At 42.6% G+C, this 17,055-nt stretch overlaps 1 protein-coding gene across 1 annotated transcript in view; it reads right to left on the reverse strand.

Annotated features, from left to right (window-relative positions):
* LOC124625120 (zwei Ig domain protein zig-8-like) overlaps nucleotides 1–17,055 on the reverse strand; it is a 144,066-nt gene that overhangs the window by 20,030 nt on the left and 106,981 nt on the right. Inside the window, exons 3-5 of the mRNA XM_047149149.1 lie at nucleotides 9,178–9,388; nucleotides 7,765–7,892; nucleotides 769–937 (exon numbers count right to left, since the gene is read on the reverse strand). Of these exons, the coding sequence (XP_047005105.1) occupies nucleotides 769–937; nucleotides 7,765–7,892; nucleotides 9,178–9,388 (508 nt within the window). The remainder of the gene's footprint in view (nucleotides 1–768; nucleotides 938–7,764; nucleotides 7,893–9,177; nucleotides 9,389–17,055) is intronic.

Below are 17,055 nucleotides of genomic sequence, written 5' to 3' on the forward strand. Positions count from 1 at the left end.
GTCATTGCAGAATGTTTTAAAATGCTGGAGATACTCTTTAGGCAGGCGTAGATGTTTAATGAAGTTGAACTACATGATTCCAGAGACCTCTTCGAGCGATCTCTTTCGACGCTGAGATGCTGTTCCAATACAATTGGGACCATCTGTGGTGCTGTTTGAGTTTAGGGGAACTACCAAGTAGGTGGAGACTTAACTGTCAATTAGAATTATGGAAGGAAGCGTAATAGAGTGGTCTCTGCTGTTTTGCAAAGCCACTGTGCCAAGGTGGTGTAATGATTAGATCATCTGCCTACTGAGCCGGTGACCTGGGTACAAATCCTAGCCTCTGTACAAATTTTCATTCTTGATGTGTACATGATAGCAGAATGATGAAGATATAGTTGAACTACTCCCAGGATTAACAGCGTCGGAAGAAAGTATGCCTGACATTTGGTGTTTGCATCGAAGCACATCCCCTCTTCCATTAACAATGGAAGGCTCGGACTAGAATGTTTCCTTTCTATAAAAAATGTCCAGACGACTACATAATGACATAATGTAGTAGTGGAATGTTACACCTACGAACAGATAGGATAAAATGACGAAATTTGTGCTTAATGCTGATGCAAATAAAAAGTTTCACTCCTGCGGTGGATGAAAGGTGATCATAATGATTTTCTCTACGACAAATTGTTGTTCTATCGCGTTAGTGTGAACGACGTCAGTTAACGTCTACAGGTCAGCTCGTAATTGGCTGCTGTAAACGTGAGCATGGAATGTGGGCGTTACCCTTCAGAACGTGCACTCTGACGCTCTCGGGAGCGACGTTGGAGGGCGCGCAGGTGTAGAGCCCCGTGTCCTCAGCGGACGCCTTCTGGATCAGCAGCCGGCTGGTGGTGGCGGCGCCCTTCTCCGTCACCAGGCTCACCCCTCCACGTGGCGAGTCGAAGTTTATCACCTGAGGCAACAGGTACGCATAGTGATCAAGAAGTGTTATCTTTAACTGTGACTATACGGTAAATGTTGGATTTTTGTAACGCTATGTTGAATGACACAGTGATTTTTTCGGTGAAAAATAGAATTATTCAGTAAAGAAACAGAAGCAGGAATAATGTAAATGGAACTTATGAACAAGTACCAGTGTACTGAAACTTGAAACTTCCTATCAAATTAAAACCGCATGCCGAACCGGGACTCTAACTCCGGATCTTTGCCTTTCACCGGCAAGTGTTCTACCAACTAAGCTTACCAAGCACGATTTAGGACCCGTTCTGACAGCTTCATTTCCACCAGTAGCGCGTCTGCCACCTTCCAAACTTCAGAGAAGTTCTCCTGCGACCCTTGGGGGACTAGCACTCTTGGTAGATAAAATAGTCCAAGTTTCATATCAGAGCACACTCCGCTGCAGAGAGAAAATTCATTCTGTAAACATTCACATGCTGTGGCTAACCGATCTCTCCGCAATATCCTTTCTTTCAGAAGTGGTAGTCATGCACGGTTCTGAGTAGAACTTCTGTGATATTTGGAACGTAGAAAAGGATGCACTGGTGGGAGTGAAGCTCTGAGGAAGGTTCGTGTTGCGTGCTTGTGCAGTTCGTTGGTAGAGCACTTACCAGTGAAAGATGAGGGTCCCGAGCTTCAGACCGCAGTAGAGTGAAAAATTATTTCGGTACTCGAACTTATCTTAGAGCAAGGATTTCCCTTCTTTGTCCGTTTTCCGTATTTGGTGAGCCACACAATAGACTTAAATTTCATAAAAGAATAATAATTCCGAACAGCACTTGGAATTAGGTCTTGTGTCAGGCAACATTAAATTCTCGTGTGCTTTGTCCAGTGCTAGCGTAATTTGAAGTAATGTTGCTACCTGTCTTTTTTCTTGCCTGTCTTGAACATGTGACAGGATCTTCGGGAGTAAATGGAATTTTTGTAGTAAATTAGTCCATTGGGAATGCGATACCGCTGTTTTGAAATTAATACACAGCAATATACGGTGCACATTGGAAGTGATTCAAGAGTGACGTAGTTTAATAGATGTAGTTAGAACACCGCTTTTCATCAGTTATTATTATTAAAATTGTATTGTGACCAATGGTAACGCAAGTATGATTTGGAACGGTTACAAACTATGACCATCACAGTATTTACCGTTGCACAAAACACCTAAAAGGTGGTTGCAGCAGTTAATGACATCTGCATACATCAGACTATCAGATCACTTTACAAATTTGTACAGATTGTACTTGAAATTCGACAGAACTAGCTTACAAACATATCTGAAACGTGTTAGAATGAATAGTACTCAGCAGCACGTAGCTGTATTTTGGGTGATGTTACAGTAAGTTGTTATCACATATGAATTTCTTTTACAATAAAAAGCATAAACGGAACATTACGAGCACAGTATTGGAATAGAAATGAACGTTCTTCGTCAGAGAGCGTTACCTTTATTTGACCAGACAGCCTATTCAGCAATCCTCGTTTCTCGAGCGTTACGTGATGTCACTTCTGGTGATTGTATAACTGCTACGGTTTGTCTGTCATCCCTGTTTTATGCGGAAGTCACAGCGTTTGGTTGCACCACACTTTCCCACTTATTAGGCACATAACTTCTGTTACTGCGCAAGCCCATAACTGAAAGATGTTTCAAATAAATATGATCCCGTAGTGCCATAGACATTGAAGACTTCTTCCGGTTTAGTGTATTTTTGTAGGATTTTAGGTCAGGAAATAAATGTTTTAAAATCCAGATCAGTTTAAAGAAACTCTAACTGTTTGGCAATCGTCGATCCGAAAACATGTGCTAGGCTGCACTGGTACCCTTGCCTATGCACAACTATTACAAAAGTCATGGAATAGCGATATGTACGTATACAAATGGTGGTGATGTTGCGTATGCGAGGTATTGGCGGAGCTGTCATTTGGACTCCGGTGATTTATGTGAAAAGGTTTCCGGCTTGATTATGGCCACATGATGGGAATTAAGACTCTGAATGCGGATTGCTAGTTGGAACAAGATGAATGGAACATTTAGTTCTGGAAATCGTTAAGGAACTTAATATTCCAAAATCCACAGTGTCAAGAGTATTCCGTGAACACGAAATTTCAGGCTTTACTTCTCACCACGGACAACGCCGGGGCCCACAGCCTTCACTTAGCGACTGAGAGCAGCACCTTTTGCGTGGAGTTGTCAATCCAACAGACAAGCAATACTATGTGACCGAGAAAATCAACGTGGGTTGTACAACGAACACATCCGCTACAAAAGTGGCGTTTATGAACTATGGTGTGACACAACCGACGCCAATGCCTTTGATGACAGCACGACATCGCCTGCAGGGCGTCATCTGAGCTCGTGACCATATAGACTGGTAGCTAGACGACTGGAAAACCGTGGCCTGGTCAGATGAGTTCTGATTTAAGTTGGTAAGAGCTGATGAAAGGGTTCGAGGGTGTTGCAGAACCGACGAAGCCATGGATCCAAGTTGTGAACAAGGCATTGTGCAAGCTGGTGATGGCTCCAAAATGGTGGAGGTTGTGTTCACATGGAATGGGCTGGGTCCTCTGCTCAAACTGAACTGACCATTAACTGGAAATATAAGAAATGCATTCGCAGTGGCGAATATGGACAACCATCAGCTCTGTAACGGAAGGACAACAATGACAATTTGCACTGGACCGGCACTCGAATCCAGATATCCCGTTTAACGCGAGCGGTCGCCTTATGATTGTCAACTAAGACTCACTGACAGACCCAAACATCCAAATGTCGTCACCCATGTGTCGGCAAGCTGTCAATCTTTACTCGTACATCTATTATGTATATTCCCATTGCAGGGAAACATTTTACTTGAACGTTCCTTGCCTGGTGTCAGCTGATAAATACGATATTGCATGCATGTCTGAAGGAACTTTGCATTGTAATTCGGCATAAATCAAGCACTGCAATATCGTATTTATTCGCCGACACTTGGCAAGTGACTTTCAAGTACTATGTCTCCCACGTCCGGCAAAATAAATAGTGAATTTACGAGTACATGTATCTCGAGTACGCGATACTATCGCTGTTTGTATGTGTACCTGTAGCTATTCCATGATTTTTGTCACATCAGTCTAGACGCAGGTGTGATAGTGCAGTCTCACACGTATTTATGAATCGAGCACTTCTAAATAAAGCTCCCACTTTCTATAAACTGGTCAGCATTTTGAAACACCTATATCTTGGTTGAAGTGAATGACCTGTTTATGAATGTAGACTCCGTACAGGCTGATGTAACTATTTCATTATTTCTCAGTTGTTCAGAACGTTGTTCCAGTACTATTTTCGTGATCCATACTTACCTGTAGCTTTCAGTATCGTACCATATCACGTAAAGCATATATCAGAGCAGATTCAGTGTAAAGAGAATAGTCGCCTCTGACTCCATCCTTATCCATTTCAAGATAGTGCCGCATCTCTATTATATTTGAGATCGAAGAGAAGTTGTACCCTGACGTAATTTTGTGGAAGTTCAAATGCGTCCCCATAATCCTATGAAACCTTGGAATTGGTACGACTTTCTTTAACTTTAGCTTTTATCAGTAAGACGTTCACGATCAACGTTTCACTTGTAATTTTAGTTCTCTGAAATGGAATTGGTCATTGTATAGCAATCTTCTTTACGTTCGTAAATCGCTACTCTTAAGAATCAGTCCTTTCGTATGATTTATTGAATGTGTATTACAGAAGTTACAACTGTTAGCAGCCTTCTGGAACTTGACTGACGTATTTCTTTCTTGGTGGAATCTGGAGAAGGTTCGGTGCCCTGCGACCTGCATATTCGATTGAAAGCAACTTACGGTATTGTGTTTTTTGGTGCTACATTTATTCCTGTCCAAGTGTGCGCTTCATCTTTGCTAGTTCTGACATCGAATCTGGTAATTTTCAGCATACACAACTATGATAGCCTCAGTGACTGTGAAAGGCGCGATATGGGAGAGCTGATAGTAATCCTGAGGTAGTCTGGAGAAACTTCACCTGTCACCTGCCAGCCGTCTCACTAATATTTCTCTTAGACTGCCGCAGACAATAACACACGTTCCGCATCACCCGAACTTAAGCCCAATACGAACAAGAAATTTAATAATGGCGTACCCCAATTTTAGGTAGTGTCATCTAACTAGGAGATCATTATTATTGTCTGATAACAAGTGTACTTTCCTTGATATTAAGTAATGAGGAACACTCACGTGGAATCTGAACACCTGCGACAATGGTTCCATTCAAATTGAGCCACAAAGTGCATTAAAATATTTACGCCACTGGGAGACAGGCCAATCAGTTCCTCTTTCGCAGAAGGCGGTCGGCTGCTGACGGATACACCAACTGCGCCAGTTCTTACACTTCCTCATCCGACTGAAATTGAGGTCCACGCATGATTTTCTTCAGGTCACCAAAGATGAGGAAATGACAATGTGAAAGATCCGGGCTGTACGGAGGATGTTCAGGCAGCATTCCTGGGCGGTTTGACTTTACAGCCCGTCGCAAGTTCTTCACACCGTTGCGCATTTATTGTGGTTCCACTTTCGAGGAACTCGACGAGTAGAGGAAGCAGCCTGCAGCTCAAAAACACCCATTCCCACACTGTCAAACGTACGAAGATTTGGTTGGGAACCACTGCAATGTCCTCCGTACAGCCCGGATCTTCCACCGTCTGATTCTCATATCTTTGGCGACCTTAATAAGACATGAGTGGACGTCGGTTTCAGCCATTCGAAGAAGTGCAGTAACAGTTTTCGTTGTGAATCAGTCAGCGGCCGACCTCCGATTGGGATGTATGTCACAATGCGTCTGACAACTTTTTAATGGAACCTTTGTATGGTCCCGTTATGGCAGGTGTTCGGGTTTCATTTGAGTGTCCTTTATACATTAGAATAGTTTATCTTTTGGGAACAGATCAGAATCCAAACAATTGCATTTCTAAGACATGGATTACATCATTCGTTTCATACTAGCCATACGTGACCCAAAAAGTAACTCAAAGTAGTATTAAATATTAAAATTCCAGTACGATGTTGTAATTTCTATGTTATTTCCCCAGTCAAACTCTTCGTCTACATTACCTTCCATGAACCGCTATTCCATCACACGGAGAACACATCTACATCTACATTTATATGTTCAATTCGTGTGTCAAAATGGTGAACATTATATTTATATACTACAATACAATAGAATGACTTTGGGCAATTAAATAGCTTAAAATCAGTGTATTAGTACATAAAAGAATGACTAGCGAGCAGAACTGCATCAAATTATCTCTCTGACTTAAGGTAATTTCAAGAACAGCTTTAAGAATCTTAGTAATTCAAGTTGCCCAACAGAAATTTCTCAAATTCAGCCTTCAGCTTCACTACAGCACTAAGACAATCCCTAATCCTCCTGGAAATATGTTTACACCTTTAACCTACTCCTTTCTGCCTCAACGTGCTTGCAAATACACACACACACACACACAAACACAAACACATTCTCTCTCTCTCTATCTCTCTCTCTCTCTCTCTCTCTCTCTGTCTATCCCTCTCGTCCTCTCCCTTAAAAAAAAAAAAAAACAAAAAAACAAAAAAAAAACTATTCTCAATCCGTAACGTATGACACAGACTTGGTGCAAATATGTAAACGTAGTTATTTGTATAGTTTTCAATCTCCTCACAGTTTACTCTTAGGTACTCCTATTTTCAGTCATTAACATTGCTATTAATTCATTGTAACAATAGTTCATTACTTAATGCAGTTAGTATGTTGTTCATTGTCGTATTTCTCCACTGAACAATCAGCTAACAATAAGCTTGTGGTTGTTTCGAGATGCCCCTGTTTTAACTTGTCCTTCATTTTGGAAATGTCAACACCTGTTGGTTGCCCACTGTTCTAGTTTTTACGTAGTCATTTTTTTCTGTCCCAGTAAATTTACTACATGGCAATAAGAAACCAGGATTACCTTTACAGTAGGCCTTTTCATTGTTAAGATACTTTCTACTTTTCAGCTACTCCGCCATATTCATGCTTAAATCTTTGTAGTTCTATATTATTTGTTATGTATCTTTTTCTACCCTTCATTTAACTTTAGTATTTGCAGCTTTTAACCTTAATAATTGCAACTATCTTCTCCTTTAATCGTATTCAATTTTATATACCAACACCTCATCTCCTCACAGGAAGAACGTTGATCCCTCTCCTCACAACTATCGTTTCAGATATACTCGCTGTCGGCCGATTAGTCTGGAGATTTCTTTGTCACAGATACATTTTTTACAACTGAGGAGACTCTACGAAGACTGAGGTGTATTGGAAAACTTCGTATTTTCAACACATTGACTGTAGACACTCATTTCTTTACATCTGCCCTACTTTAAATATTTATAATTTTGTGATACCCTACGAGGCCAAGGGAAGACAGCAGCTGCACTTCTGTTCTGCTCTTCAATAATTTTGTTGTTATTACAACGAGAGTCACTTCCTTGTTGAAGTCAGTCGTAATTGTAGAGGTTTCAAGTGTGTTCGAGATCGTCGCACGACAATTGCATTTACTGTTTATTCGGTTACGGCACGCTTTTAACGCACACGATAGAGGACTATGTTTGCAATAGTAAAAAATTTACGGCACTTTCTTCCTAATAAGAGAAGTTTCTATGCCTCTCGTTTGTAAGGATGTCTGTAATTGAACAGTCACTATACGGCAATCATGAAAAGAGATATTTTAATAGAGTCAAAGACAAATCACTGAGAGAAGACTACTTGAGAACACCCACCTGCCCGTTGTGCCTCCACAGTACTGTAGAGGGAGGCTCTGGCGCGTAGGTGACAAGGCACGTCAGGTTGATGGTGCTCCCGGCGTTGATGAACAAGTCCGGTCCTCCCAGGATTTCCGTCAAAGGTTCTGCGGCAGAAAAGTGTCACAGTCCAGATTCAGGAACGCTATTCCTGCAGCAATTACAGGAAAACATCAGTGACTAATATTAAACATTTTTTTAAAAAGAAAATCTAAAATTTCAGAAACCTAAAGGTAGTACGTCTGTAGAAAAGAATCCTTTAGCCTGCAGATTACAGATATCGACACAATTCTTTGTGAGACATTAAGAGAATATGTGCTCATCTTCAGGATGTGTGTGGTGTATAACATCGAAATTAGCTATTGGCTTCGTTGCAGTAAGAAACGTAATGTTTTCAGGCAATGAGAGACTACATTCACGTGATGGTAAACGAGTAAGTTCTGTTGTCCAGGCGTAGCATTATTCGGTAGGTACAAAATGTGAAACTCATTCGTCAACGTGATAAATGATGGTAATGTAGATCAAAAGAAATCGTTATTGTCAAACTGTGTGCAGCAGTTACGGACTTTCGCCCTCCTGACAATAACAAATGGCGTGTGTGGTAAGGTGCTGTCATCATAAGAGGATATTAAGCAAAAGCAAATCGTGAGATTATGGAAAGTAGACGACTGTAAAGTTTTGAAAAATGAAATAAAACTATTTAGCACATAAATTTACCTTAAATGTTTATTTCAATTGTCGAAAATCATGAGAATTGTGAAGAAATTACACAAAAATGTTGACCTATTCTTCATGAGCGTTCATTCCAAGGTTTGCAGAGAGGGTCATTTTATGCTTGGCCGTAATGTACTGACTGTTTGTTTACAATCGATACATACATGAGAAAAATTGTCTGTCTATATTAAGAGCAGTTTTTAAAAATATTTTTTTAAAATTGTTACTACACACGTCATAAAAAACAGATAACTAGAGGTGGAAACCATATGGAATTTGGCACGATTCCCTCTGGAGGACATCTGAGAACTCCATCAATTAATGCTAAGCCGAATGGCTACTTGCGTTAGGGCCAGAAAGTGCCAACGCTTAGCTGACTCGTTCAGTGTGTAAAGTTCTTTCTCTTCAATAAATCATCCAATTTCTCTGAAATTATAATCATTTGTTTGTCTTGGATGTACATCACATCTACCCATTTCTGTCCCATCCGGGTATTTCGTTCGTGGTGCTGTTTTTCTTTTCTTAGAGTGTACATTCACTTGTCTGATAAGGTCTAGTGATTATTAATGCCGCTCAAACTGGTGCGTTCACGACAAAATTTAATTTTATCCCTTTTCTGTGCGACTAAAACAATGCAGAAACAGTTTTGTTTCCGCACAGTGTATTGCCTTTGCGTACCTACAACGTTCAGGAAGAACTGATGGCCGATGGGCGGCGTGGTGCTGATCTGGCACTCGTAGACGCCGGAGTCCTTCTTCTGCGGGTACCGGATGCGCAACATCCAGTCCTCTGAATGCGGCGAGTGCACGGCCTCGAACCGCTGGTCGCTCGTGTACGTGTAGCGGCCGACCGTCAGCAAATGGATGTCGCGGTGTCGTACCCAGGACACCTGGAAGGCAGCATTTCCGTTTCAGTTTACAATGCGAAGCAAGTGAATTGAAGTCTTTTGGTGCAAACAACGATTTGAGCCAGATAAATAGCATTTGATATTCCCGAATATTTATGCAATTTGAGACAAGCCAGTTGCTTTGACCACGAAAAGTTAATAAAGACACAGCCCTTTACAATTTGTAAGGAATCGCGGTAACATTTTGTTATTTTTCAAGGCAACATTAATGAAAACTACTGTAATGCAGATCGCCAAAAATAGTGATAAGTGTGATAAAAAATAAAATCAATGAGGTCATGCTAAAACTAAATGAAACCGGGTTGATCAGGAATATTAAAGGAGAGGTAATATGAAAAAATTAGCAACAGAGAATTGCGTAACGAAATTAGTCGAAGAGGCCTTATATTAGCGACTGGTATTTCGTAGATCACAAACGAACTCGAATTGTTGTGTACCTGTTTACACGACAAAATTTAAGATTAATTCGTGTCCCATTCTATGATTTCCAGTGTGTCTTTCCGTACACAACATAAGAAATTAAATTTTCCAGATAACTTTACATTATGTACAGTAATACACTAATGTTAATACAGAAACGTTAATGAAAAGGTCTGAACCACTATCATATAACAATGCCATGATACACCTACACTCTCTAGGGATTACACAACTTCAATCTGCGATTTATTCGCTCTTTACAGTCTTGATTTTCTTTCGAATACATATAAAATATTCTACTGCGAACTTCTTCTCTCGAGACATACCTTGAATCTGTGTTCAGGAGTTTCTATGTTCCATCGGAAAGAGTCAATTCGTTCAGGATTTCTGCTTGTCATAGTTAATTATCTTCCTTTCTGCCTTCAGAACTGAGGATGTTCTGGCGTAACCACAAGCGCCATAATGTAGAGGAAGAACTCAAGAGCAGAGGACACGAGACGACGTCGGCCAATAGCAAGCTGACCGGGACGTCACCACGATAGGAGCGGCATCTAGCCGAAGTGAACATAAGCACCGCTTCTGCCATCCTCGCTCGCTCAAATTGGCTCAATATACGGACATTAGTGGACAGGATTGGCAGAGTATTAGCACGGCCTACCAGACAGTGCTACGACATCAGATTGTAGGGATACATATCTCTTGATTGTTTGTCATTGTGCATAGTAAGGACTCCGATTTACGTTGGATGTCGCCCGTCCCTTGCGACACCATTGTACATTGAAGTTAAGTATTGTCAACCTTCTTTATTGAAGTGAAACTGCTAGTGTTTTTTGCTTGAATTGTTGTATAGCATTCCAAGAACGCAGCATCCTTTAGGCACCCCTATACACGACGAGTGGGCAGGGCCCCACATCTGGCAACGGCAACTCAACATTTGACGACGAGAATCCTCCGAAAGCAGTGCCCAATGACCATGGACTTTTTGTGTTTCTTTTCTGGCGCCTTAATTTTCTCTTGTCTTTATTTTTCAGAGGCGCTTCACTGCTTTAACAGATTCTTGTCGTTTTTGCTAATCAATGTTTTCAGGTGTACTTTGCTGAAATTTCGTTGTTTTTGTCAGTTGATTACTTGCCTTGTATATTTGTTACATTTGTGTCGTCCAACATGCCCACTCCACCAGTCCTGTCCCCAACTCAGGCACCGCAGCTGCAAGCGTTAGGTGCCACATAGCTCATGCAGATGATTGTTTCAGATGCAGCAAATATCTACACTGCTCAACACGGCGAACCAGCTGCTGGTCAATGCTGCATGCCCGACGACAGAACAAGCACCACATACTACAACTACTATATCACCTTTTCGACAGTTTTGTGAACAAGAAGAAGAATATCTCGAGTGGTTACACTAATTTGAGGCACACCTACTAGCCCACAATGTTGCAGGTACTGTGCAACTTCACTTTCCTCCACAGTAGGAAGTGCAGTGTTCACATTAATTCGAAAACTCTTTCCTGATTTGAACATTTCGCTGAACTACATTCACACATCTTGGCCTCGTTCCTTGCATAGCCTAAAGAACTCTGTAGTGTGGCGATACTTTGCACGTCGGCATAGCCTCGCTGTACAAGAAGGTGTAGTTCTTGTTCAGAATGTGAATGGACAGTCCCATCTGTTCATACCTAAAGCCTTGCAAAAAGAAGTGTTGCAGTTACTTCACCAAGGACGCCGGCGGATTGTTCGTACGGAACAGTTACGGCGTCGACACTGAACATGGCAGTGTATGGACGCCCACATAGAACAGATGACGTCACCATGTCACACATGCGCGGAATATCAGTCCGCTCCGCCACAAAAATTATCTGCTGGGCCTAAGTCGCAACCTCCATGGCACCGTGTGCACACAGACTTTGCGGTACCTTTCTGGAACACCTGCTGGTTGATTATTGTTGACTCGTATAGCAAGTTTTCTTTTGCTGTGCCAATGAAATCGACACCGCAGCAATAGACGCCGCCCTCTCCATCTGGTTCATGGCAGCCGGAGATGGACGCATACCCTTCTGATCGTTTTCCGGGGGAACGTCTCCGCCTGAGCGCAGGCCGGATGACGGGGTTTGGCCGGAAGCTTGACGTCGCCTGCAGCCACAGATTCCGGCCCGACGATGTACCCACACACCTACCTCCCCCTCCGTGGTCACACTCCTAACACGACGACGGCCCGTCGCTTTGGGAGGGAGGAATTTTCTGGCATAACCACAAGGGCCGAAACGAAGAGGAAGAACGCAAGGCCAGAGAAGGCTCTGAGGCAACTTCGGCCAATAGCGCGCTGACCCGATAGGAGCGGCATCTAGCCGAAGTGAACATAAGCGCCTCTCCTGCAAGCCTCGGCTGCTCAGACCGGCTCAGTACACGGACATTAGTGGACTCGATTCGCAGAGTAGTAGCTCGGCCTAGCAGAGAGTGCTTTGACATCAGATTGTACTGATCCACATCCACTGCTTGTTTGAACATTGTGTATAGCAAGGACTCGGATTTATGTTGCACGTCGCCCATCGCTTGCGACACCATTGTACATTCAAGTTAACTATTGTCAACTTGCTCTACTGAAATAAAACTACTGATGTTGTTTGCTTGAATTCTTCCATAGCATTCCGAGAACGCAGCATCCTTCAGGCATCCTATACACGACGACCGGGCAGGACCCCACATTTTGTGACGAGGGCTCAGCAGAGGATCCTTTTTACGTAGAGAATTTGTCACTCATCAAAATATGTATCATTAATTGGTCTACGAATCGTATCTCCTCTGAACTACAATGTCTCCTTTCATTCGATTTACAAGGCCCAAAGTTTCAGTTCCATGTTCAAAACTTCAATGCAGTTTCTTTCATATCATTACTTCTAAGAGCTCTAACTCTCTAGCTTTACATCAACAGTTTGCACTCTGAAAGGTCCTTTACTTCATAATAGGTCAAGAAATAAAAGTAAAATCTGTTCAGTATGTTTGTCATGTAATAACATTTTCATTCAATTGAATATTTGTCTCTGACATCAACATACTACATTCAACACATTCTAATCTTGCAAATAATTTTTCATCCAGTTTTTTAGAAGCTGGAGGATTGTTTAAAGTTCACATTCCGACGGTGCGAACTCCATCAGTACCAAATTAGATAAGAAGTGAGAAATATATCTTTCACGCTATAGTATTTCGTTGGTTACTATTGCTGTTGTGCAACAATTCCATCTACACTCCTGGAAATTGAAATAAGAACACCGTGAATTCATTGTCCCAGGAAGGGGAAACTTTATTGACACATTCCTGGGGTCAGATACATCACATGATCACACTAACAGAACCACAGGCACATAGACATAGGCAACAGAGCATGCACAATATCGGCACTAGTACAGTGTATATCCACCTTTCGCAGCAATGCAGGCTGCTATTCTCTAGGAATGGTAGAACGATGGGTTCGATGACGGTTTGGATGTACCGTGCACTATTCAGTGTCCCCTTGACGATCACCAGTGGTGTACGGCCAGTGTAGGAGATCGCTCCCCACACCATGATGCCGGGTGTTGGCCCTGTGTGCCTCGGTCGTATGCAGTCCTGATTGTGGCGCTCACCTGCACGGCGCCAAACACGCATACGACCATCATTGGCACCAAGGCAGAAGCGACTCTCATCGCTGAAGACGACACGTCTCCATTCGTCCCTCCATTCACGCCTGTCGCGACACCACTGGAGGCGGGCTGCACGATGTTGGGGCGTGAGCGGAAGACGGCCTAACGGTGTGCGGGACCGTAGCCCAGCTTCATGGAGACGGTTGCGAATGGTCCTCGCCGATACCCCAGGAGCAACAGTGTCCCTAATTTGCTGGGAAGCGGCGGTGCGGTCCCCTACGGCACTGCGTAGGATCCTACGGTCTTGGCGTGCATCCGTGCGTCGCTGCGGTCCGGTCCCAGGTCAACGGGCACGTGCACCTTCCGCCGACCACTGGCGACAACATCGATGTACTGTGGAGACCTCACGCCCCACGTGTTGAGCAATTCGGCGGTACGTCCACCCGGCCTCCCGCATGCCCACTATACGCCCTCGCTCAAAGTCCGTCAACTGCACATACGGTTCACGTCCACGCTGTCGCGGCATGCTACCAGTGTTAAAGACTGCGATGGAGCTCCGTATGCCACGGCAAACTGGCTGACACTGACGGCGACGGTGCACAAATGCTGCGCAGCTAGCGCCATTCGACGGCCAATACCGCGGTTCCCCGGTGTGTCCGCTGTGCCGTGCGTGTGATCATTGCTTGTACAGCCCTCTCGCAGTGTCCGGAGCAAGTATGGTGGGTCTGACACACCGGTGTCAATGTGTTCTTTTTTCCATTTCCAGGAGTGTAGATAGGTGAAAAAATATGCACTGCTGTGGACATCATAATCTACCCACTTAATTTCCTTCTTTCGCATTGACTTGCTTATTAACTCACGTTTCAGTGGTTTCGAGTAATCTTTGAACGTCTCTCTAAATTTCCCTGTGTTCCTTAGTGTTCCACAACTTCCAGAAATTTGCTACCTCTGTGCATTTATACAATCAGTAAATGAACTATGACAATTTGCAAGTCAGAGTGGTGTATTTATACCGAACTGAAACTGATCATCACATTATTTAATTCTTCTTTTATTTTAATATTTATATGCTGCAAGCCATGTCGATGGACGTTAACAGCAATACATATTCCAATGGTTATGGAATCATTCCCTGATTATGGATGGAACTGAAACTGCATTTAATGTTGATAGAACATTATAATTTTAGGATTGTGAAATACACTCACGGAAAATATCACAGTACTAAGCAACGTACTGCTTTAAATACACGCTAACAGTGGTTAACGTAGTGAGTTGACGTTAGTAAAGAATGCCTTTCAGGCGACAAAGACGTCGTTACCAGTAGATCACTGCGTTTGAACGAGACCGTGTAAAACATTTGGACGTTCATTCTGCGATAGTGCAGAAACACTTGTGAGGAATATAACCAATGTATGACTGCTGACAGCGAAGTTCAGGAGACAGTACGGTCTAAATGAGACTGGACTCCGGACGCCGACGTAGCACTGACGAACGGGAAGAGCATCGTGTTCAACATATGACTCTGTCACAAGGTACTGCGTCTGCAGCAGCGCTATGAGCAGCAGTTGCCACCACAATGACCAAACGAACTATGACAAATCTCTTACTGGAAGGACAGCTCCTAGCGAGATACACTGTAGCGTACATTCCACTGAACCCAAAGTACTACCATTGGTGACTTCAATGATTTCGAGCAAAGGTTTATTAGATGGCAGAGTGGTGGAGGTTTGTTGTGTTTTCTGATGAAAGCTAGCTCTACCTAGGTGCCTGTGATGGCCGAGTGTTGGTTAAAAGGAGGCCAGCTAAGGGCTTGCAATCAACCAGTCTGTGTGCTAGACGCACTGGACCTATACCTGGAGATATGGTCTTGGATGCCATTTCTTATAACAGCAAGATCACTCTTATGGTTATCCCACGCACCGTGAGTACCGGTCTGTACGTCAGTCTGGTGATTCGATCTGTTGTTCTGCCATTCATGACCAGCGATACAGTTGGTGTGCTGCAACAAGATAACGCTCGCTCACATACCGCTGTTCATCAAGCTCTGCGCAATGTCGAATGTTTTTTTGATCTGCTCAGTTACCAGATCTGTATCTAGTCGAGCATGTGTGGGACACGATCCGACGACAACTCCAGCGTCATTCGTAAACAACATTACCGTCCTTGTATTGATCGACCAAGTGCAATAGGCATTCTCAACCGGTACCTGTACAACAGAATACACGCGCGTTCGCATATTTGCTTTAAACATTTTGGTGTTTACCTCGGTTATTAGTGTACTAGCCTTTTAACGTTAGCAATGGCTTGTATCGCGATTACGTTAACCTGTGATCTTGCGATGTTAATCACTTGAATATATTACCCAGACAAACGTATTTCCCAAATTTCATTCCCTTAAATTATTTTTTTAGTGTCACCATTTCTTTTTCCGTCAGTGTATGTTTATGTAGATGAGTGTGTTCAAGTGTGTGTGAAATCTTATGGGACTTAACTGCTAAGGTCATCAGTCTCTAAGCTTACACACTACTTAACCTTAATTATCCTAAGGACAAACACACATATCAATGCCGGAGGGAGGACTCGAACCTCCGCCGGAATATGTAGATGATATGCATGTATTCGGGAAATTATCGTTCTCTTTTATGCACTGTATTACAATTAAAACATTAAAAATTTTAGTACGCTTTTGTTGTGGATTTTAGCGAGCGTATTTATGAAAATTTTTGTTTGAAGAGATGTATAGCTATTAATAGAGACACAGCAATGAATGTAACAATAAATCAATTTTGATGGATGCAAGTGCGGCAAGCAATGCATGGAAGATGTACCAAGACAAATCTTCTCTTTAATTACGTCTGCTCATGCAGAAATTCATTGAATCTTATCGAATCTAATGTAACATTTAAGTCACGGAATTTGACAGAAAATCAATGGATCAATACCGAAATGTAACGAGTACATGACAGATGAAAACGTTCTACAGAAAGGGAAGCTATACTTGAAATATGCCTCGTGATGGCTGGGTGTTGTGTGCTGTCCTTAGGTTAGTTAGGTTTAAGTAGTTCTAAGTTCTAGGGGACTGATGACCATAGATGTTAAGTCCCATAGTACTCAGAGCCATTTGAACCATTTTTTTTTATACTTGAAATAAATTACTGCTCGGTTAATTAAACAATGAAACTTTACCATCCCAGCAGTACATTAATTCCATACTACTTTCAAACGTGCTTCCGGAACATGGAAGGCTAAATTGTTATTATCATAAGGCTGTTGTTGTATGTTGATAATGGTGACCGTCAGGAAATTGCCGGCGTCTATAACAAAACATTTAGATCAGAAGCGCCCATAGAACACTGGGTGGCTATACCCCTTGAAAAGGCGCTGGGACACGGGCATTTCGCCGGCTGATGAAACAGTTGTAAGTAAGTCTAGATGTACAGCTACAAAAATATTCTGCATACGACTGTGAAGTGCATCGTGGTAGGTGCTTAGCGTTATATCTTATGTTAGTGTTCCTTCCCATTCCAACAGCTTATGGAACGTGGCGATAATAACGGTTTAAATGCATCTGTGTTCGCTGAAATTAGGCTAATCTTTTCTTCGC

The sequence above is a fragment of the Schistocerca americana genome, chromosome 1 (genome assembly GCF_021461395.2).
Source record: "Schistocerca americana isolate TAMUIC-IGC-003095 chromosome 1, iqSchAmer2.1, whole genome shotgun sequence".
NCBI lineage: Eukaryota > Metazoa > Arthropoda > Insecta > Orthoptera > Acrididae > Schistocerca > Schistocerca americana.